The sequence below is a fragment of the Poecilia formosa genome, unplaced genomic scaffold (assembly GCF_000485575.1).
Source record: "Poecilia formosa unplaced genomic scaffold, Poecilia_formosa-5.1.2 Scaffold447, whole genome shotgun sequence".
In the NCBI taxonomy this organism is placed as follows: domain Eukaryota; kingdom Metazoa; phylum Chordata; class Actinopteri; order Cyprinodontiformes; family Poeciliidae; genus Poecilia; species Poecilia formosa.
The window spans coordinates 181,761-203,380 of NW_006800386.1; the positions used below are offsets into that span (position 1 = coordinate 181,761).

Sequence of the window (21,620 nt, forward strand, 5' to 3'; positions counted from 1 at the left end):
CCTCAGACTTTATGAGAAACAGGTTCAGTTTACTTATGCAACTTCAAAGGGATCAACTCATGTTCAGTGGTTTTGTTTTATGTTTTAGCTATTTGCTTCCTCAGACATGTTCAGACGATCGGGACGCAGAGTTCGCTCTCAGAGAATCTTGAAATGTCTTCATACCAATAAAGAAGAAATCAACTTGCTATTACCTTGCTTAAGTGAGGTAGGTGCACTCTTGTCAGTTGTTTTCTTCTGAATCTAAGATGAGTTTCTTTGTTCTGAATCCAATCAGATCCAGCATAAGAAATGTCTAGAATAACAGAGATAAATTACAAGCATGTTTGATATAAGCTGACAAGGTGCACTGGTCTGGCCAAAAAAGAAGTCACCACCTGAATTTCACTGAGCAAATAAGTATGAACTTCATATTTGATTGTACCTGCATGGAGTTATTTAACTTATTTAACCGTAGCTGATGCAGGTACTAGCTTCTCATTTCTTAAACAACCGTGCAAAAAGACACATAAAATGGTCGTGGAGAAGCTGCTGGTCTGTTTAAGAAGGGCCAAATCATTGGCATCGAGCATAGAAAAACATCTACTGAGATTGCAGATCTGGACTGCCATCATTAAAAGCTGCAAGGATAGTGGGAAAACATCATCATTGAGGAAGAAATGCAGTCAAGAAAAAATGCTGAGTTAAGCTATCAGTGATCACTTAAACATTTGGTGACATCAAATCAAAATACAAGAAGATTACAACTCATGCCTCGGTTTAATAGTGAAAGTAAGAGTATTTCCACAGTCACAATGTGAAGGGAACTGATGGGATTGGGACTAAACATCTGTGTAGCAATAAGAAAACCACTAATCAGTGAGGCTAACCAGATTAAAAGGTATTGGTTTCCAATGGAGCAGAAATACTTGACTTTAGAGCAATATAAGAAGGTCATGTGATCTGAGGAGTCCAGATTTACTTTCTTCCGGAGTAATGGGCACATTAGCGTAAGAAGAGAGGTAGATGAAGTGATACACCCATCATGGCTAGTTTCTACTGCACGAGCCTGTGGGCAGTGCAGTGGTCTGGGATTGATGTAGTGGGTGCGGTCCAGTTACTGAATGCTGCTGTGAACATGTTATCAAAACAATGCCTCATCAAAATGTGTGCTGTATTCGAAGTTAAAGGTGGTCCAACAAAATATTGGCATGAGTGACTCAGAAACTCAGAAAGGGTTTGAGAGAATCAATTTTCAATAATTAACATGGATTCTAGGACAGCTTTGGTGTTTACTTTCTCTGGGCCATTCTAACACATTCATTTTACTTTTTATCTTAGCCATTTCCAACAGCTTTGACTGTAAACTTAGGGCTGAACAGAGCACCTTCGTTCACATGTTTGCTGTGTTCCCCTTCATGGAAACAGCAAACAATACTTCTTCTGACCTGATGTCAATGGTGATTTAGCTCACTGCTGAAGCCATTTTCTTACTCTGGATTTTATGTAGGGGAATGTCTAAACCTTTCAGAAAATCCTATGCAAAAAATGTTCCTTTCACTTCATTTGTTCACTGCTTTGTGTTTTTCATAAACAACGCCAATAAAATTCATTGATGCTTGAATTGTGATATGACTAAATTTAAGCATTCATAAATTTAAATTTATGAATGCTTCCAAAAAACTGGGAAAAATCTGAAAAAACTCAAATACCTTCATATAATTATTATTATTTTTCACAATTCACACTTGTGTTCCTTTTAAAGTAGATAATTTTTTATGGATTTTGAAGAAATCTGATGCTTTAGTCCTTCCCCATGTTGGTAATGGCAGTAATGCATGCAGTCGGCACTGCACAAAGAGCTCAGGGTCAATTACTCAGCAGTATTTCCGCCCTGCACAGCTCTGATGCAGCGAAGACTGTCTGCCAGCACAGAGGCTGCAGAGAATCCTCTCCCCTGCCATGCTGTCGGCCTGCAGCCTGACTTCAGTCTGATCATCACCGATCCTTGCGTTATTCCACCATGAAGAGAGATGAGATTCAGTCACAGTTAGATCATTTTCTGGCAATCAAAACAGCATGTCAACGTCTGCCCATCTACCCTTCTTTCCAGCGAAGTCCTTTCACCTTGTGGATCAAGGAGAACGTCTCAAAAAAGGAATGCTCCTTTTTTCAGAGGGATCCCAGGTAGGATGAGTCACTACTCTTTAAACTGTGCTTGTAGATTTGATGCTTACTAATAATGAGAGGAAACTGATCTGACTGGAGTTAAATCTCATTTTGAGTCACTGCTGTGTTTCCAATTAAAGTACTATGAAATACCAACAACTATTTACAGAACTGTTTTGTTTTGTATTGTTAAAAGAAGCAACTAAAACTTTGATTTTTGTTTAAATTGTTTGATGCATTCTAAAAATGTCCAGTTCTGACAATCTTTTAATTTTACAGTCAAACATTTTAGATCTTAATTTACCTGATAGGACGGATGGAGAAAAGTGGCTTGATGAATGAGAAATTAGATTAGTTTATGTTATTCCCCCCAACATTTCTGAATCGCTGTGAGGATTGTAAAGAATATCAAGGCAGTACAATAACATCACTATCGTAGTGCATAACCCACATGTCTAAACTTCTTCCACCAACATAGAAATGTGACATCATGCAATTTGTGTTTTTTACATAGATGCAAAGAGCAACTATGTCATTGTGGATACTCAAAGAGTGACCACACTGATGAAGCCATCAAGCCAGAGGACTTCACCGGGGAAACCTGGGACAAAGCAAAACATATCCGCAAAGCTCCAACAGATGCTTTTGGAGACATCAGCTTTGGTGGTTTGGGGCAAAAGACAAGCAAGGTAAAATAATCCTATCCCCAACTCTAAACAGGGGGCGGGTGTTGTAGGCTTGATTTAAAAGAACTCTGTGTTTCAGCTGTTTTGCAGTTTTCTGGAATATTTTCTTAAGCATTTTTGTTATTTTCTCTTTTGAGTTGGTCTAAACCCTTTGGACCAAACAGTTTGATTGCCTGGTGTGTGAATGTTGCTAAATATTTCTCCCCTTAAACTTTTCCAGATTTTTTTCATGATTGTATTGTAATATTAAAATACAATCGTGTATTGTAATAGATTTTAAATGCCATCCATCCTTCCATACTGACACCAACTCTTACCAGCTTTAACTCTTTCAAATAAAAGCATCTCCACAGGATGATGCTGACACCCCTATGTTTTACAGAGGGCATTGATTGTTCAGAGTAATCTGCAGGTTTTTTTTTTTTTTTTACATACAAAGTTCAAAACTGGAACCTTTGCATTCACATGTTTCTGTTATTTCTGTAAATCTGATGTATAAGTGATATCTCTATACATGGCTGTAGTTTGACAAAATTTTTTGAAAAACTCCATGTAGGAATATTTTTGTAATGCACTGTAAATGTATTCTACTTTTTCTCATGCCACTTCTTGTATGTTCATTGCCAGTATGTACGAGTGTCGGCAGACACCGAAGCTGAGGTGCTCTACGAGTTACTGACTCAACAATGGAAACTTTCGCCTCCAAATTTGCTCATATCTGTGACTGGAGGAGCCAAGAACTTGAACCTGAAGCCTCAACTGCAGAAGACTTTTCGCAGAGGCCTTATCAAAGTTGCCCAGACTACAGGTGAGACAGACAGAAAACTAGAGATAGGTGTGATGAATGTCAGCCAAAAACACACTCAGTGATACTTCATCCTCTGTAGGCGCATGGGTCATCACCGGCGGTACCCACTCTGGTGTGATGATGCATGTGGGACAAGCTGTGAGGGAGTACGCCCTGAGTAACACCATGCAGGGGCAAGTAGTGGCAATTGGAGTGGCAACATGGGGAGTAATTCACAACAGGGATAAATTGGTACATGAAGACGTAAGATGAACACACTCTTCACATTATGCTTGTGAATAGATTTGTATGTTTCCTTCATACTTTTCATTGTGTTTGGCTGCAGGGCTGCTTCCCAGCTAATTATGTGATTGACACACAAGGTCAGGGTAATATGGCCTGTCTTGATAACAATCATACCCACTTCCTGCTGGTTGACGATGGGACCAACGGACACTATAATGTGGAGAATGAGCTGCGTGGAAAACTAGAGAAATACATCTCAGGCAAAAATCTTGGAAACAAAGGTTAAAAGAAGATTAATTCTTATTATTAAAATAAAATTTTAAAAAATCAAAAATAATTTTCTTTGACTACAAATAATGGTTTTATGTATTTTGCCATCCAGTGAGTTCTATGACCATCCCAGCCACACAAACCACAAAAATCCCAGTGGTTTGTGTGGCAATGGAAGGAGGATCGGGCACACTCGATGTGAGGCAGCATTTTCCTGAATCTTCTTTCCATCTTTGATAGTCCAGTAATCTAACCTTTCATTTGCGTCTCCTCCCAGACCATCTACAACGCCATGCGCAACGACACACCATGTGTGATCCTGGAGGGCTCTGGGAGAATAGCAGATGTTATTACTCAGGTGTTTGGAAAACCGGTCAGCCAGATCACCATCACTCTCATCCACAAGCTGATGAAGAAGTTTTTTGGTCAAGAGTACAAAACGTTCACAGAACAAAAGATTATAGAATTTACAAAACAGGTTTGTGTACTGATGATGCTCCAATACATAGTACACCGAGGCGGTTTTGATATTTTGATATGGGTCATATGGGCAAGTTACCTGGGACGGCCAAAGAAGGGCTTTTGTGGTTCAGAAGTCACAAGGGTTTGACTCAGAAGTCAGACCCTTCTGAGGGTTTGTTAGAAAACCCTTCTAGTTTGACTTCTGAGTCAAACTAGAAGGGTTTGACTCAGGTTTGAAAGCTGAGTCAAACCCTTCTAGGCCTAAAAAATGGCAAAGGCAGCAAAACAATGCCCACAAAAAAATTTAAGAACCATACAGGATCCCAAAGTTGCAGAGCTCTGAATTCTTTTTTTTTATATGTACTTCAAAAAACATTTTTTTTTTTTACATTTTCACAGAAAGAGATTATTTAACCTTTTCTCAACCATCAGCAAGAGCGAGAGCACGTTTCCCCCTGTTCTAAACCACCCAGCAAGATATACAGCAAGATGCTGCATATCTTCTATAAATTTGTTGTTGGGAGTATCATCTTGTCTACTGTCACCTGTTGGATCAGCAGCATCAGAACCAGGGTCCTTAAAAGTCTCAACAACTTGATAAAAACAGCTGGTACTGTTCTATGGGTGACTTAGGGAGCAAAGAAGAATTTTATATGAAATCAAGAAAATTATGGACATCCACGGCCATCCTCCTTATGTGACTGTCATTGAAAAACAGTGTGTCTTCAGTAAGAGGCTTCTTCAAATTTGTTGTAACACAGACAGCTACAGGAAATCTTTCCTGCCCATAGCCATCACCGTCTACAATCACCATTCAATGAAATGAGTCACAATAACGTTAATTAAACTATGAAGTAGTTTGAATTGAATTGAATTGAATTGAACTGAAATGTGCCTTTATTTAACTCAAAAAATGTTAATTAACCTCTCAGAAGCTCATGTCACAAGTTTACAAAACTGTTCAAAGGCATGGTAAATTTAATATATTTAAACTTCCAAATTTGAAGAAAATACTAGCAAATAGAAATAATTTTGCTCTTATTACCTGACCTAAAACTGGAGAAATGTAATTTGATGTGCGTCAGTAAATCTTCTCTTAAGTCACGTTTCAATATTTGTTTTTTTTTTTATCTGTCTGAAGTAAACCTCCTCAAACAGCACTCTGGGTCTAGTCATGTGTTTGCTCTGTTTCCAGATTCAGGACATCATCAGAATGTCTCATTTGCTGACAATATTCAAAGCAAGCAAGGACGATCAGGGGGGAGTGGATTTGGATGTGGCCATCCTTCAAGCTCTTCTCAAAGGTAAGGTAGCAACAACTCCTTGCAAAAGACTTATTTTAAAATCCTACAACATTTTTCCTCTTTCTGGCTTTCTACAATTTCAAATTACAGTGTATTTCATTGTTATTTTATGAAACTGGACAACACAAAGTAGATGGAATGAAATTGACACATGATTTTTACTTTTATTCTAATTCTCCAAGATAAAATCCACTGCAATCAGTCCCTTGTATATATACTTTAGACTCACTATAAATCCAGGTGCTGTGTCAAGGTCTCAAACATTTGTTAGAAAACCTTAGAAAACAAACAGCATCAAAAACACCAAGGTAAAATTGTTCATACTGGAAAGAGCATGGCACAACGGCAAATCTACAAAGACATGGCCAGACTGATAGGCAAGGGGAACATAATTTGAGAAACAGCTCATTGTAACTTTGGAGAAGCTGCAGAGATTCATACCTGAGATAAGAGTACTTGCAGACAGGACAACTTGAAATGTATACACTTGAAAAATCTGGCTTTTATGGAAGAGTTTGTTGAATTGTTTAAATAAAACCATACGACCAACATGGCAAATAACACCAAAATTATTATTTTTTTGGCAGAAATTAAAATTAACAGTAGAAGAGGTGGAAAATCAATACCATTGATATGTTCACAATGGTGCCAGCATCATGCCATTGGACGGGAATGCTTTTCTTCAGCAGGAGCAGAGAAGCTGGTCAGATGGAACTAAACACAGATCAGTCCTGAAAGAAAACCTGTTGGAGGTTGCAAAAGACATGAGACTGGGGTAGAGGTTAACCTTCCTGTGGAACAACCCTAACCCTACAGTCAGAGCTTCAATGGCAGTGTTTAGATCAAAGCATATTCCTGTATTGGAATGGTCCAGTCAAAGTCCACCTAAATCCAATTCGGAATCTGTGAGAAGACTCAGAAATGAATGTTCTCTCATGTAAGAACATAGCTTTATTTGATAGAAGCAAAAATAAACAGAAAAAATATTTTATCTCCCTTTTTAACTTCTGTAACATAAAATCATATTAATCTTAATATACTGTTGTTTCTTGTTATAATGTGAATGAAGTGTGTGAACTTTTGGAATACTTTGGAAGATACTGTGTAAATGTCTGAATGGGCTGAGTGCAGTCCAGAACCACAACACAGCAACGAGCTTGAAGGGGAGAAGACTTAATGCAATACACTTCTCACAAAGAGGATTATGTTACTTCTCAGAATACGCTGTCACAAGTCAAAAGTATCAAATGTGAAGTGATTGAAGACCAGGAAGGATCCTTCTGACATTAGTGAACATTGGCTATGTGGAAAGATTTATGCCGATGTCTTTAGAAACATGCAATGCTTCCTCCTGGGCCTCACCAACATCCCTTCAGTGCAAGGTTAATGCATGTTGTGTAGAAGACGCTCCATGCGCTAAAACAGTGTGAGTCCACACCACTGAACACTCCATTAATGCTTGCATTATGATGATTCATCTAATTGTCTGAAATGCGTTCCCTCAAGTTTCCATCAATTAGTTTTCTTCTGTGTTTGCATGTCATCAGGAAACAATCCGTCATACTCAGCTACTTTTGGACATCTGCTGTCTTCTTGTCTAACACAAACTTTAGTCTATGAGTTTTCCTGTCTTTTCAACAAAAGCTACTGCTTCTTAAACGGTTTACCATAGGGGTTATTTGCCTTAAATAAAAGTGAATAAGTGTGTGTGCAACAGATATCCTGGCGACATTTACCTGTCAGTGTGTATTCTACCTTCAGCTTCAAAGACCATTGAATCACAACGAGGTGAGTCCTGGAAGAGGCAGCTGAAGTTGGCTATCGCCTGGAATCGAGTGGACTTAGCTAAGACTGAAATTTTCACTGAGCAACGCATGTGGAAGGTGAGTTTCATTCAGACCACTACGCCGGCTGAAAAACGGATGTAGATTTAAACTTTATTTAAAATTATTCCACCAATAATTATTTAAGGCACTGTTCTAATTTTAGAAAAGCAGGTCAGTATGGAGTCAAAACAAACAGATCAGCAGCAATGTGGCTTTAAACACTATAGATTGTAAAATCTTTATTAAACATTTTTTTTTTTAATTTAGGATTCAAGTAGTAGCACATACCTGATTAATGCAACTAAATAATGAAAAGTCAGATTTGTTGGAGATCCCACGAAACCATTTGAAACTCTGAGGTTAAATTCCTACTTAAAATTAAACTCCAGTCTAAAGTGAGGTGTACATCTGATTTTTCTTAAAAAATATATAACAGATAATGGATGCAATGAATGCTTCTTCAATTTATATATTTCAGATACGTTGGGTTTTTAAATTGTCTCTTTTTTTTGATATATGACTCTTTGTTGCCAACATCTTCCTTTCTTTCTTTAGTCCAGCGAACTCCACGAGTTCATGACTTCAGCCCTGGTTGGCAACAAGCCTGAGTTTGTGAATCTTCTCCTGGAGAACGGTGTGTGTCTGAGGGACTATCTGAAGAATGACGACACCCTTTGTGGGCTCTACAAACAGCTGCCCAACTGCTTCTTCTTGTACAAGTTGGCCAAGAGGGTGAAACTTGCCGACAGCAGCAACAGGAGGCAGGCACTGGGCCAAAGGGTTCGTGTTCCAGCAGGAGTAAACATCTCACTGACTCATGTCTCTGATGAAGTGCGCCACCTGCTGGGAAGATTCACACAGGACATCTATCCTCCATCCGACATGATATACCAACTTGACATGTCCACAGAGGACATCTCATCATCTGTGAGTATGTTTTCTTTAGAACTTTATTCAGTGTATGATAATATTTTTTTTTTTTTTTTAATGAGCAGTCTCAAATCTACAAGCACCTCTGCTGACCTCTGCTGTTCATACCTTGTACAACCCTTTTCCGCTTGGTCTTCCCCTTTAACATTTCAAGCAGTGATTGAATACAAGGAAATTTTAGATCATTAATTTTTGTGCACGTTCTCTACATCTTCTAGATGTTTTCATCCTTTCTTATGCTCTTTTCTATTTAGCCCACAGTTTATTCACATTTCAGATCGGATTCTTTAGTTATGTTCTAAACCACCTATATTGAATTTCCACACATTCAAGAACCAGGTTTCATTAAAAAAAATTAGAGGTCTTCAGAGATGTGTGTGCCAAGGAATTTCAGGCTTTTCACTTTGTATACAGAGCCTTCCTCTTTTGTGACTAGTCTTATGAGAATAACTTTTTCTGTGAATTTAGAAACAGCGTAGTGACACATAACACAATAATGGGCTTACAGACAGTAGAGGCCTGGGCTTAACTCACATTCTTATAAAGCTCCTCTGCTTAGCATCAGCATGGAATGATGTGGGACCATTCTAATGGACTGTGGCCTTTACACTGGTGCCAGGGATTTTTATTATCCACAAGCAGATGTATGTTACACAACATTTAGAGACAGACTGCTAATCAAGATGTTATTGAATGCAGAGCTGCAGTCCACAAGCAGCAACCTGCCATAAGTGTTCTTCTACGCCACGAGGCACTTTGTCAGGTGAAGCATTTTTCTTCTGATTTCAACATATGCTTTGGAGAACTATGATGAAAGGCGTAAAGATTTATGGGAAACAGTAAGTCATTTATTTCTCAAAAGATGGAGATTAATAAATGTGAAAAATGTTTCTCATAAATACAATAATTTTTAATTGTAAAAGTACATTTATTTATTTATTTATTTATTTATTTATTTATTTATTTATTTATTTATTTATTTATTTATTTATCCAGAATGAAAATAAAAAGGTTCAGTGTATCTAGAAAAGCACTCTGCCTTGGATTCCAAACCATATTAAATTTACTTTTTACTTCAAAATTTTACTCACAAATAACGCCATTGTGATAATGTGGAAAAAAGTTTTTGATACTTTTGCAAATGTATTAAAAATGGCAAACCAAGAAATCACATGGATTTATTTAATACTTTGTTGATCCACCTTTGGCAGCAATTACAGCCTGAAGTCTTTTGAGTATGATGCCACAAGCAGTTTCACCCATTCTTCAAGAGATCTTGGCCTTTTCCTGCTGTCAAATGGACAATCTGCCAGTTCCTGTTGCTGTAAAGCATTCCCACAGCATGATGGTGTCACCACCATGCTTCACTGTAGGGATGGTACTGACCTGGTCATGAGCGATGCCTCGTTTCCTTCAAACACGACACCTGGCATTTGCCTCTTGTTCCTGGGATGTGATTGGATTAATTCCTGTTCAAAATGTAATTAACAGGCATTAATTCACTGACTCCTCCATGACTGGCAGCCTAATTGAGACTGTACCTAACAAGTTAACCCAAAATCCCAATTGCTGACATTTTTCTCCAGGTATCTAAAGATCAGGACCTGTTAAGACAGAACAGAGCTGAAGCCCAGAGGGATCCAGGCAGGGACCTTTTCCTTTGGGCAATTATCCAGAGCAACAAGCATCTGTCTGAAATCGCCTGGGATCAGGTGATTAAAAACTCCTGCACATGTAAAATGAGAGGGTCTTCAAAGTGGTTTATGTGTGTAACTGTATTTCTCTGTGTGCACGCAGTGTAGAGACTGCATATCTGCTGCTCTGGCTGCCAGTAAGATCCTGAAGAAAATGGCTGAGGAGTCAATTGATGCAGACGAGCCTCAGGAAATGCTGGAGCTCGCCAGTCACTTTGAAGATCGTGCGATTGGTATGAGACAGAGGTAAAGAGAACATTTACAGACTGAGGTGGAATTTATTGACCTGCATGTGTGTCCTTAGGTGTGTTCAGCAAGTGCTACAACAGTGATGAGGTGCGCGCCCAGAAGCTGCTGGTTCGAATCTCACGCTTATGGGGCAAGACGACGTGTCTGAGGCTGGCGCTTGAGGCCAATGATAAAAACTTTGTGGCTCAGTCAGGTGTTCAGGTGAAGCAGATTTTTATTTAGATTGTATAAATTAATACATTAAACTGTGCGGTCAGATCACAGACCAAATTCTAACCTTCGTCTACATGGTACTGCATATTTAATAACGTAAAGTTAAAAATTCAACATCTTGAATGCAGACCAAAACAGTGGTGTTCAAAAGTCTTGCTATCCCTAATTTCTGTTTTCTCCAGTCTTAAAGATTACTATAAGCGATTCAAAGACAGTCTGTTTTCTTGTACCAGAGTAATTCATCAAAAATCTTGATAAGACTCTTGTGCTTTAGGCTCTTCTTACTCAGATCTGGTGTGGTGAGCTTTCAGTTGAAAATCCTGTGTGGAGGGTGCTGGTCTGCATGGTCTTCTTCCCTCTGATCTACACAAGATTTGTGGTTTTCAGGTGAGATATTAATGGGAGTAAGTTCATAAAAGACAACCTCATAAGTTGTAAAGCCTCACATTTCCAAAGTTATTTTCCACGATCTTATCTGTTGTTCCTTTTTAGACGTGATGAACTCATCCAGAGAGAAACTGAGAAGAACGAGGAAATAAAGACTGTGGAGAAAGTGACAGGAAGCATTATGATGATAAATGTTCATCGCTCGTAAGAGGACAATCTTTCTTTGATTCATTTAATGACTCATACAACATTTGCTGATAGCTTTAATCAGAGTTCTGTTGATAATCGATTTTTGCACACAAATCTGTTTCTGCCCACAGAAAGCTGAATGTGGAGCCTCTGGGCTGCTGGTCCAGACTGGTTGGACTGTACTGCTCTCCTCGAGTCAAGTTTTATGGTAACATCGTCTCGTACTTCGCCTTCTTGTTCCTGTTTGCTTACGTCCTGATGATCGACTTCCAGAGAACTCCATCTATAGCAGAGCTGGTGCTCTACATCTGGTTGTTCACTCTGGTGTGTGAGGAGATCAGACAGGTGAGATGCTGCAGATATAGTGGCTTCCAGACTTAAATGTACCCCTAAAGATGTGTAAAAACTTTAAAAATGGGTTTCCTCTTGGTGGAAAGTCCCTGGGACACCTCACCATGGAGAAATCCAATAGGCCTCCTAACCAGAGTCCAGGCCACTTCAACTGGCTCCTCTCAATGTGGAAGAGCAGCGGCTCTGATTTCTGAAAAATCAGGAAAAAAAAAAGATTTTTGCCACATGTACCTGCGATCTTGTTCTTTTGGTCGACCCAAAGCCCATAAAAAAAGGTAAAAATGTAGATTTCAGCACAGCTCTCTCTTCACCATGACGGAGTGCATCACTACAGACACAGCACCAATCTGCCTATCAATCTACCCTCGCTGTTTTTTCTACGGTCATGAACAAAACCCCGAGATAATCCTTCTCCTGAGGCAGGACCTCTTTCCCTACCCAAAGAAGGCACTCTCCTCTTTTCTGGTTTATGACCATGGTCTTGGATATGGAGGCAGTGATCCTCATCCCAGCCTCTTCACACCTAGCTGTAGACAATCTCCAGTGAAAGCTGCAGATCACAACTTGACGAAGCTAATACGACCATATCATCTGCAGAAAGCAGAAACCTGATCGTAAGGCCACCAAGTTGGATCCCCTCAGCACTTTGGCTGCATCCCAAAATTCTGTCCATAAAGGTTATGAACAGAATTGGTGACAAAGGGCAACTATGGCCTTTGTCAAACTCTGACAAGCTCTGACACCAGTTGTAACCTAATGGCTACAATGGCTCGTTTTGACTCTCGCGTTACCCTCCACAGGATTTGGTCAAATGCCTTCTCCACAAAACACATGTAGACTGGTTTGGTGAACTCCCATGCACCCTCCAGAATCATTGCTGAGAGTGTAGAGCTGGTCCAGTGTTACATGGCCATGACATAAACCACGCTGTTTCTCCTGAATCAATGATATTGTTAGCTATCTGATGGGCTCTCTTCTCTAGAACCCCGAAATAATTCCCAACTCCTTTCCAGAACCTCCACTGCAACAATGCAAATTTGTGGCTTTCTGTATCCTTTTATGTAGATATGACATGCTGATCCCTCTTCAAAACATAAAATCTAGGAGAATGAGTAGCTTCATCATATTTTATTTTTAACTGTTTCAACATTTAAAGCTGTCCAGATAAGAGATCAAATATAATAATCTTATTCAGAATAAATATATAATGACAGACAATAAAATCCTGACATCTCAGTTTAAATCTCTGTTTTCTGTTTCAGCTGTTTTATGATCCTGATGGTTTTGGATTTCGTAAGAAAGCCAAGAGGTACATTCATGAGATGTGGAACATTTTGGACGTCATCTCCATCCTGCTGTTCTGTCTAGGAATTGCATTCAGGTACCTTCACATACATAGAAAGTCTTTCAAGCTATTCAGTAATCTGTGACTCACTAACTTTTCATTTTATTTTATTTATTTATTTTTTTTACCTCAGGCTGACAACTCAGTTGTTTTACCCAGGTAAAGTTATCCTGTGCATCGACTTTGTGGTCTTCTGCCTCCGTCTCATGGCAATCTTCACGATCAGTCGCATACTGGGACCTAAGATCATCATAGTCAGGAAGATGGTGAGGAGTTTGCATAAATTTTAAATGATGAACCTGAAAAAAGGTGGAGACAACAGTACAGTACTGATCCTCCTGACACTTACGCACCTCTAGTCCTTAAAATAGTCTTTGAAGACACAATTTTGACAGCAGGGTGCACAGTCCTGAAAGATAGGACTTTTTAAAAATCTTGTTAATAGTGGCCTAAAGCTGTAGATATATATTCTTAGATTATTAAAAATGGCCCAAAAATAAACTGTAATTTAAGCCATTGTGGATTTTAAATGAGGGCTGCACAGCGGCGCAGATGGTAGCACTATGCAGCAAGAAGGTGATGGGTTCAAATCCCGGCCTGGCACCCCTTGCAACTGTGTAAAGATAATAGATGGATGGAATTCAAATGAGAAATGTGTGCGCATCCCGTCTCAGTATTAAATACAAAACTATTCTCTCTTTACTACTAAAAACTTATCATCTGGTGTCTACTTTAGTTAGTTTCATCCAAGTCGTTCATGATATTGATGCAGAGAGTGTCTGTCAAATTAATTTCAATTAAGTCCTGCATTTCTGTTTCTTTTTCTGAGAATAAATTGGATTATTAACATGTCTGTAATGGCAGCTAATCTTTTTGTGCTCTAACTGATCTAATTTTGTGCTGCAGATGAGGGATATGTTCTTCTTCATGTTTCTCCTGAGCATCTGGGTCGTGGCGTACGGTGTGGCCAAACAAGGCATCCTCATCGAAAATGACAATCGACTGGACTGGATCATGCGCGGGGCTATTTACGAGCCGTACCTCATTATATTTGGAAATTTCCCTGAAAACATTGACAGTGAGTAGAGAAGTGTTCTGTGCAGTTTTATTATGTTTGGAAAAATACAATATGAGGCAATGTGAGACATGTTTTCTTGTTGATACAGTGTTTTCTAGTTTTTGTTTTGTCTCCTGCAGATGCTAAGTTTGATAAAAAGTCATGCAGCATGAATGGTACGGATCCCCTGAAGCCCAAGTGTCCTAAGCTGAATAAAAGCCAAATGCCGGTCTTCCCTGAGTGGCTCACCATCGTCATGCTCTGTGTTTACTTGCTGTTTGCCAACATATTGCTCCTCAACCTCCTCATAGCCATCTTTAAGTGAGTCCTTAGCAACACACCTTCGTTCAAATTTGGTTTCCAACATAATGAATATGTTAATCTTCCACCTGCACAGCTACACATTTGAAGAGGTCCATGACAACACGGACAAGATCTGGAAGTTTCAAAGATACGAGCTGATCAAGGAGTACTACAGCCGCCCAGCTGCCCCACCTCCTTTCATCATCTTCAGTCATCTCTACCTCTTCATCAGAAAAATGGTGCTGTGCAAGGCTCCGACCCCATCTACTGAGTTCAGTAAGGCCACAATCCCTTACTGATAGTTTACAAGAGGTATTCTCAGGGCCACTTCTTTCAATGATCATCTCCCTCTCCTGTGTTGTAGATGATTATCCATATTTAGTTCCAAGAATACATCCTTTCTCATAATCATTTGTAGTTATTTCTATTTTACTAAAAGTAAACTGATCAGAGATTTGCATTGTCAGTTTTTTTGCAAAGGTTTGACTTGCCGATTCCGCATTCAATCAGATTTACAGTATGTGTTCCTGTCAATTGCATTTTCAAACAAACATAAACGTATTATTATTTACAACCAATCATGCGGCACTGTCTATTGTTTGAGTGCGTCACACAGTGCTGTCTGTTTACATCATATATACTCCAATGGTATTTAAATTACACCAATGCAGACAGTGACATGAAGAAGTCCAAGTGTGTTTTGTATGGAGGTCTGTGGAACCTTATGACTGAGACCAAACTGAAGTGATGGTGACGGTGATACAAATCACACCACACTTTTTTTTTTCCAGAGAAGCAGCTTAATCCAATAGAAGAAGAGGAGCTATTATCCTGGGAAGCCTTGATGAAGGACAGATACCTGCTATCTGCGCGGCAGGAGAAGAGCCAGAGCATGGAGAGATGCATTCCGGATACATCTCAAAAGTAAAATCCTGCAGAAAGTTATTCTCTGCTATCTTTTTTTTTTCTACTCAGATCTGGCTATTATATGGCTAATATCTCTACTAAATACCTTTGTGCAAGCTAGAATCTTTACTGAAATAGGGGATTTTATATTGCAAATTGTTACGTATAAGTTTCTCTTTTTTGAATAATTTGTGCCTCATTTTAGGATTTTGTAGCTCAGACTTTTAAAATCATCATTGAGTTAAACTCACATTGAAGCTTAAACCCAATATTATTGAGCATCCGTCCGTCCGTCCTTCCGTCCGTCAGTCAATCAATCATTTCACACCCTTATCCTTAATGGGGTTGCAACCTAGTGAGGTCATGTCCTTCACATTCGTCGCAGGGCACTACAGAGACAACCATGAACATACACACACTTAAGAAGAATTTAGAGAGAGTCATGTTTTTGGAACCCGGGAAGAAACCGGAAGAACCAAAAAAAAACCAAAAAAGCAAAAGGAAAAAAAGCAAAACCCAAGCAAAAAAAACCCAAGCCCAGAATTGAAACCAAAAACCTCCTGCCGCAAAGCAAACAGTGCTACCAGTGCAGTCCTCAATATTTTTGTATATTTGATCATTCAAACTCATTTGTCAAGAATTTAGCTTTCGACTCATAATTTTTGTTTTATCTATATGGATAATGTGTTCTGTTGTATAAATTGTAAGTAAATGACATTTTATATGTCCTTTATTTATAATGACATAAAAAATGTGAACATTGATTTTTTTTATTATTATTATTAATCAGCTAACCTAAATCTCAGTCACTCATGTTACTTTTGCTTGTTTCCTGAGGGTTACCACCTTAACTGAACGGATGGAGAAACTAGAGGAACAGGTTATGAACTGATTTAATGACTCCTTTAATCTAAATCACTGTGTAAATTATGTTTTATTCCACCCCTTCTCCATCACTGCCTGTGCAGCTTGTTAATTTGCTGGTTACTTTGTGTCTTCAGGTCACCCAGTCAAACAAATCACTGCAGAGGATTGAGGACATTCTGAAATCTCTGGTTGCTCCTGCAAAAGAAACTCAGCCACAGAGTACAAACCATTAAACCCTCCTCAGTCACACTGTTACATTCACAGTAACCTTTCTGTTCATACAGAGTTGTATAATTGTTTTACTTGTTTACTGTTTTTCTTGTCGACTCTCTCCTGCAGCCTCAACTATGCCAGATGAATCCTCCAACTCTTTGAGGACAGCAGAAGAAGAAGATGGCTTCCACGTGAAGTCCCATCAGCTTCAATTCCCGGACAGCAAAATCAAACGCTTCCCTGTTCCAGAGGAAAAAGTACCATGGGAGGTACTTCACAAACAGTGCTGTGCAAAAGTTTACCCTCGAATATTTCCACATCTTGTTAAGTTACACAGTGGTGCATAATTATCAAGAGGAGGGAAAATTATTCCCAATTTTCAGAATTTTTTACAAAAGAGGATCTGAAAAGTGTGAAACGCATTGGTATTGCATTAAGTTCTGTGTTTGTCATTTTTGTTTGTGGAGAACCAAATTACAGGCAGGAGGGAGTCTCATTACAACACAAGTATTTAAAAATAAAAGGAGGCGAGAGGAATTGATGAAATGCATATTGCCTAATAAGACTAGTGAATGGTGCCACTGTTTATAGAGAGAAAGCTCTGTCCCCAGGGAGGAGTGGACAGAGTCCAGCGTGTTGTTCTGTGTGGTGAGGAGGAGGCAGTGGAGCACTGGAGGGTGGACAGGTTGGGTTGGTTAAAAGCTGTGTGGTTCGAGAACATAGATGTATTCTGTGAGGTTCTTGTACAAGGAGGCTTTAATAGGCAATCTAGAGAATTATCCATCAAGTAACTAGAGAGGAAACCGCATGGGTTGACACTCAGGTGCAGAATGACCGACAGGCGGCTCCTCTTAAGCTCCTGGTGATGAGCAGATTAGGAACAGGCATGCAGGTGAAAGTAAACACACAACACACTTTTATCATTTTATTTGTTAAAAATGTTAGGAACACATAACTTCTTGTAGGTTTACTGAACATATTTGAATGAAGTGCATTGGTTTTTGTTGCAATTAACAAAATGTGGAAAGTTTCAAGGGTTTCCAAGATGCCACAAATGAAGAGCTATTTGCTTTCAAAATCACACTACAGAAAATGTGTTCAAGAAAAATGGATTTGGATGTTTGTTTGTTCTTTTTGGCAGGTCAGTTTCAGCTCATACATGCCGACCTATTACAGTTCTGAAGATGGAAATGGCCGTGCAGAAGGGTATGTTTTGATAATGAGACAACCCTTTACTGACCCAACCTCTTTGACCTGCTTTGCATAATCCTTTTTATCTGTACTTTTTCCCGTTAATCATAGATCTGGACCAGAAGACTTAGATAATTACAGGTGGGTTGAAACATAAAGAATGACTGATGTTCAGACCTTAGGAGATCATCTTGATGTCTGTTATGGATCCTGTCATCATTAGAAACCCAGGAGGCAGGACGGGCATCGGGGGAAGAGGCACACTCAGCCGTCTAGGTCCAAATTTGAACCTGGATCTTGTGGTTACACGGTAGGTCATCTGATATCCTGGCGTGGGTTTCAAATGTTTGTCTCTCAGATCTAAAGAACTTGAAATTGGATTTTTCAGGTGGCGAGACAGTGCGAGGTCTGAGCTGGAGTTCCTGGCTGTTTTGAACCAGAACCAAAGATCTTTAGCTTTGCCTGGGGTGAGTGGTTATTGGTTCACTTTTTGTTTTGTTTTGGGTTTTAGTGAGATACATTTGTTGTTCTTCTGTACCTTCAGGGTCCTGTTGATTCTCTGGATCACCTGCCAGGAAATCTAAAGGGAATTCTGGGAAAGAAGCTGTTTGAAGCCCTGGATGCAAAAGTGTCAGAGGGAGTAAAGGTCAGTTTGGCTTTTTAGTATTTTAGCTTCAGTTTCATTCAGAAATATTGCTTTTTATGAATGGAATTGTGATGTGCTTTCTACATGTAAATTTAGTGTTTTTGTATAATCTATCATTTCATAAATGGTTATTCATTGGGTAGCAGTATCGTATCTCATATTTTAGCACCAGACATTAAGCAGAAACACATTAAGTTACTATTTCTGTAGCTACCAATGGCAAACACTCTCAAAGTAGTATAGGAACTTACTGACAAAAAGATTGTTTACAGTTTATAGTGCCATGCAAAAAATATTGATACCCTTTAAACTTTTTTCACATTAGTCACAATTACAAACCTCAGTGTTTCTATTTACTCTTTTATGTAATTTAAACAGTATAAAAAGAATAATTGTGAAGTGGATATAAAGTAATACATGTTTGTCAATATAGAATCACAGATTTGTATTTTGCATAATTTCTCTTCAAAAAAAATATTCAAAATTCAAAGAACCATTTTGCCCTCAGTCCCACTAATAAAATTTGCATAAAGCTGCAAAAATTGCATAACCTTTTAAAAAAATGACAGCTTATATTTCTGAGAAATAAATAACATAGGAAATGGTTGTCATTTTTTAAAGAACCATAATTTAATTTCTACGTTCAGTTTTAAAATAAGCATATAACCTTTAATATAAATTATATAAATGATTTTCCAAAAACTTATTAGAAGCCAACTAACTTGTTTGCTTGTGATTTCCGTAAAATTATCTGTCGTTTATTTGCTTACATCTTGCTATTTTAGTTTTATTATTTGTGTGTTCATCTATTCTCTTTGTTTGTGCTTTAGTTTGTTTTCTTAGATTCATATTTCATTTCTGTTTATTGTTTTAGTTTAGTCTCCAATTCAGTTTTTTGATCTTTCTGTTTATCTTTCACTTTCCCTTTGGTTTCCAGTTTTTGCGCTCTCTATCTTCTCATCTCACCATTGCCTGCTCTCTCTCAGCTGCTTCCACTTCTCCCTGAGCTCCTCTGGTTCCCCTGTCATTTCGGCTCCTTCTTCAGAATGTATGTTGGCTATTCTCATTGTTTTTCACTAGTTCCTCCCGTTATGCTGCCTGTTTCCTGGTCCTCACTCCATGTTTTGTTGTCCAGAAGTCTATTGTGTCTAAGTTCTCTTTTGTTCACTTCTTCATTAAAAGCCATTTTCGTCAGCAGGTTCTTTGTGTGTGGGTCCTCGATTCTACGCTGAGCATGACAAAACCAGTCGGTTCCCGGCTGTAACAAGACTTTTATGAATCCATGTTCCTTCATCGTTTATTCTGAGTTTTGTTTGTGAATAATGTTTATTTGCTGAGTTGAGTAATGATGAAGTTTTTCTTGATCTACTCTGGATTGTGATTCAGGTGTCTGAGGGCTATGTGGACGACTGCAGGAACACAGACAATGCCTGGGTGGAAACAACTGTCCTAAACATTCACCTGGACATAGCAAGCCAAGTGATGGTGGACATTAACAACATGGTGGGAAGGATTTTACTTTTCTTTTTCATAAAATACATACAGTTTGATAAGTTTAGGAGATGCTTGACCTGTTGTCATCCATAGGTTATAAGCGGCGACAGCTGCCTCCAGTGGCAGGAGGTGAGCAGCAGAATCAGACTCAGCCCGAACCAAAGACGCTCGCTGCAGCAGGTGGCGGAGCTGCACAACACGAAGTTCTGATCATTCTGGCCCTGTTTATTGTTATATTCATATTGCATTAAGAAAACTTATCTTGAGGCCTGGCACATAGAAGACAATCCGTGAATCACCTTGTGCCTTTCAGTGTCGCCTTTGTTGTGATTCATTTGAAGAAAATATGCAGCAAATCCTTACCTGAACTTCTGTTCTTTCTCTTCACTACAGTTTATATTGCTAACACTTCCTATCATTCCCAAACAAGTTCATGTTGCTATAATACAACTAACAGTTCATTATGGGAATTTAATTTAGTTGTTCCACAATGTTTGTAGAAACAGCACTCTATATATCTAATGTGCTTGATGTGATACACCTTTCACCATAAATGTGAATGAAAACATCAATATTCAATGATTAGGATGGTTGAGAAAATACTGCAGTCAATAAACAAATATACCACAGTAATAATGTGTCTATGTAGCAAATACCATTACAGTATTTATGGATGACTTTTATAACAACGTGTTGCACTACTATCAATTCATCGACTTGAATAAACTTCAAATCTTCGTCATACCTTTTATTCCTAGAATCCAATAAAATGACCGAAAGGCTCTTTTTTTTCTTGCTGTTTAACTTTTAAACACCTAGTTACTTATTAGTCGTGTGTGATTTTACTGTGTTTAGCATGCAGGAACAACTCCGAGAACTCATTATTTCAGGTCAGTGAATATTCAGCTCCTGCTCTGCTGCAGCTTGGTTTCGGAGCAGCTTCCGCCGCTTCTGATTGGTTGAGGGGGAGGTGGCCAGACACATGCTGTAGTATCGGTTTCACGCCCTCCTCATAATCTGTACGGCTGGTTTCATCAAATACCGGTCCTTGTTGTAACTTATGTGTTCAGTGTAAAAACAGACATGTTAGCATTGTATAAAAGCTGCACACGCAACAGCCAGTGACTTTAATTTACTGAGTTTAAATCACGTTTTTGTGTTATTGTAATGTTAATGTAATGCTATCTATAGTTTGTACATAGACATAATAAAAAAATACGATTGGTAGATGTTAACTTTGTTCTGATTTTTGTGTCATAAATATTGTTTGTCCTACAAGTACAGACGGCGCAGACAAGCTATTTTTAACCACAGCGGCAGAGATAAGAAAAGAAGAAGACGTCACACTCCACTTTTATTTTGTGACACTACACCAATTATTGCATTCAAAAGACCGCTTTGCTCATAATAATACAGCCACTTCAATCCGTATCGACATCCTGGGATAAAACGGAAAAGAAAAGATAGCTAGATTTGGAACCACAAACAAAACTTTAATTTGAGATCTAAACCCCTGTTGTTGACAATACAAGATACTTAAGAAATGACAGAGCTTAACAGTGTTTTATATAACATTTTTCTTTACAAATAAAACAGGTTGGTATGCATTTGTATTTACCCCCCTTTATTTTATTGTAACATATATTAAACCAAATAAGTAAATTAAATTATTAAATAAATAGTAAATAAAATATTAGTATGAGTATAAATCCAGATGTTCTGTGATGTCTTACAGGGTTGTTTGAGAACATTAATGAACAAAATGCATCAAGTAGATCAAGGAACACAGCAAATATGTTAGGAATAATATTGTGAAGAAGTCTAAAGCAGGGCTTTGAGCATCTGATGGACCATGG

The 21,620-nt window shown here is 38.6% G+C and overlaps 1 protein-coding gene across 1 annotated transcript; it reads left to right on the forward strand.

Annotated features, from left to right (window-relative positions):
- Positions 1-1,845: 1,845 nt before the first annotated feature.
- On the forward strand, positions 1,846-20,999 carry LOC103155764 (transient receptor potential cation channel subfamily M member 2). Its single transcript, XM_007577585.2, has 32 exons — positions 1,846-2,166; positions 2,663-2,837; positions 3,462-3,642; positions 3,722-3,885; positions 3,968-4,148; positions 4,250-4,335; positions 4,415-4,615; positions 5,795-5,903; positions 7,665-7,786; positions 8,285-8,656; positions 10,246-10,371; positions 10,457-10,586; positions 10,658-10,803; positions 11,090-11,202; positions 11,308-11,406; positions 11,523-11,736; positions 13,005-13,123; positions 13,221-13,353; positions 13,994-14,165; positions 14,285-14,465; positions 14,542-14,723; positions 15,239-15,371; positions 16,191-16,233; positions 16,355-16,439; positions 16,560-16,702; positions 17,575-17,639; positions 17,736-17,765; positions 17,848-17,934; positions 18,013-18,091; positions 18,169-18,270; positions 19,657-19,773; positions 19,858-20,999. The coding sequence occupies exons 1-32, from the start codon at positions 2,003-2,005 to the stop codon at positions 19,972-19,974; spliced, it is 4,371 nt and encodes a 1,456-aa protein (XP_007577647.1). The 5' UTR covers positions 1,846-2,002; the 3' UTR covers positions 19,975-20,999.
- Positions 21,000-21,620: the final 621 nt, after the last annotated feature.

What these genes read in the sequence shown, in the direction of transcription:
- LOC103155764 (XM_007577585.2), top strand. Translation starts at nt 2,003, where the DNA reads ATGAAGAGAGATGAGATTCAGTCACAGTTAGATCATTTTCTGGCAATC. An exon ending in TGTCTAGGAATTGCATTCAG is followed by an intron (nt 13,124 to 13,220) that starts GTACCTTCACAT and finishes TTTTTACCTCAG; the next exon opens with GCTGACAACTCAGTTGTTTT. An exon ending in ATTCCGGATACATCTCAAAA is followed by an intron (nt 15,372 to 16,190) that starts GTAAAATCCTGC and finishes TTGTTTCCTGAG; the next exon opens with GGTTACCACCTTAACTGAAC.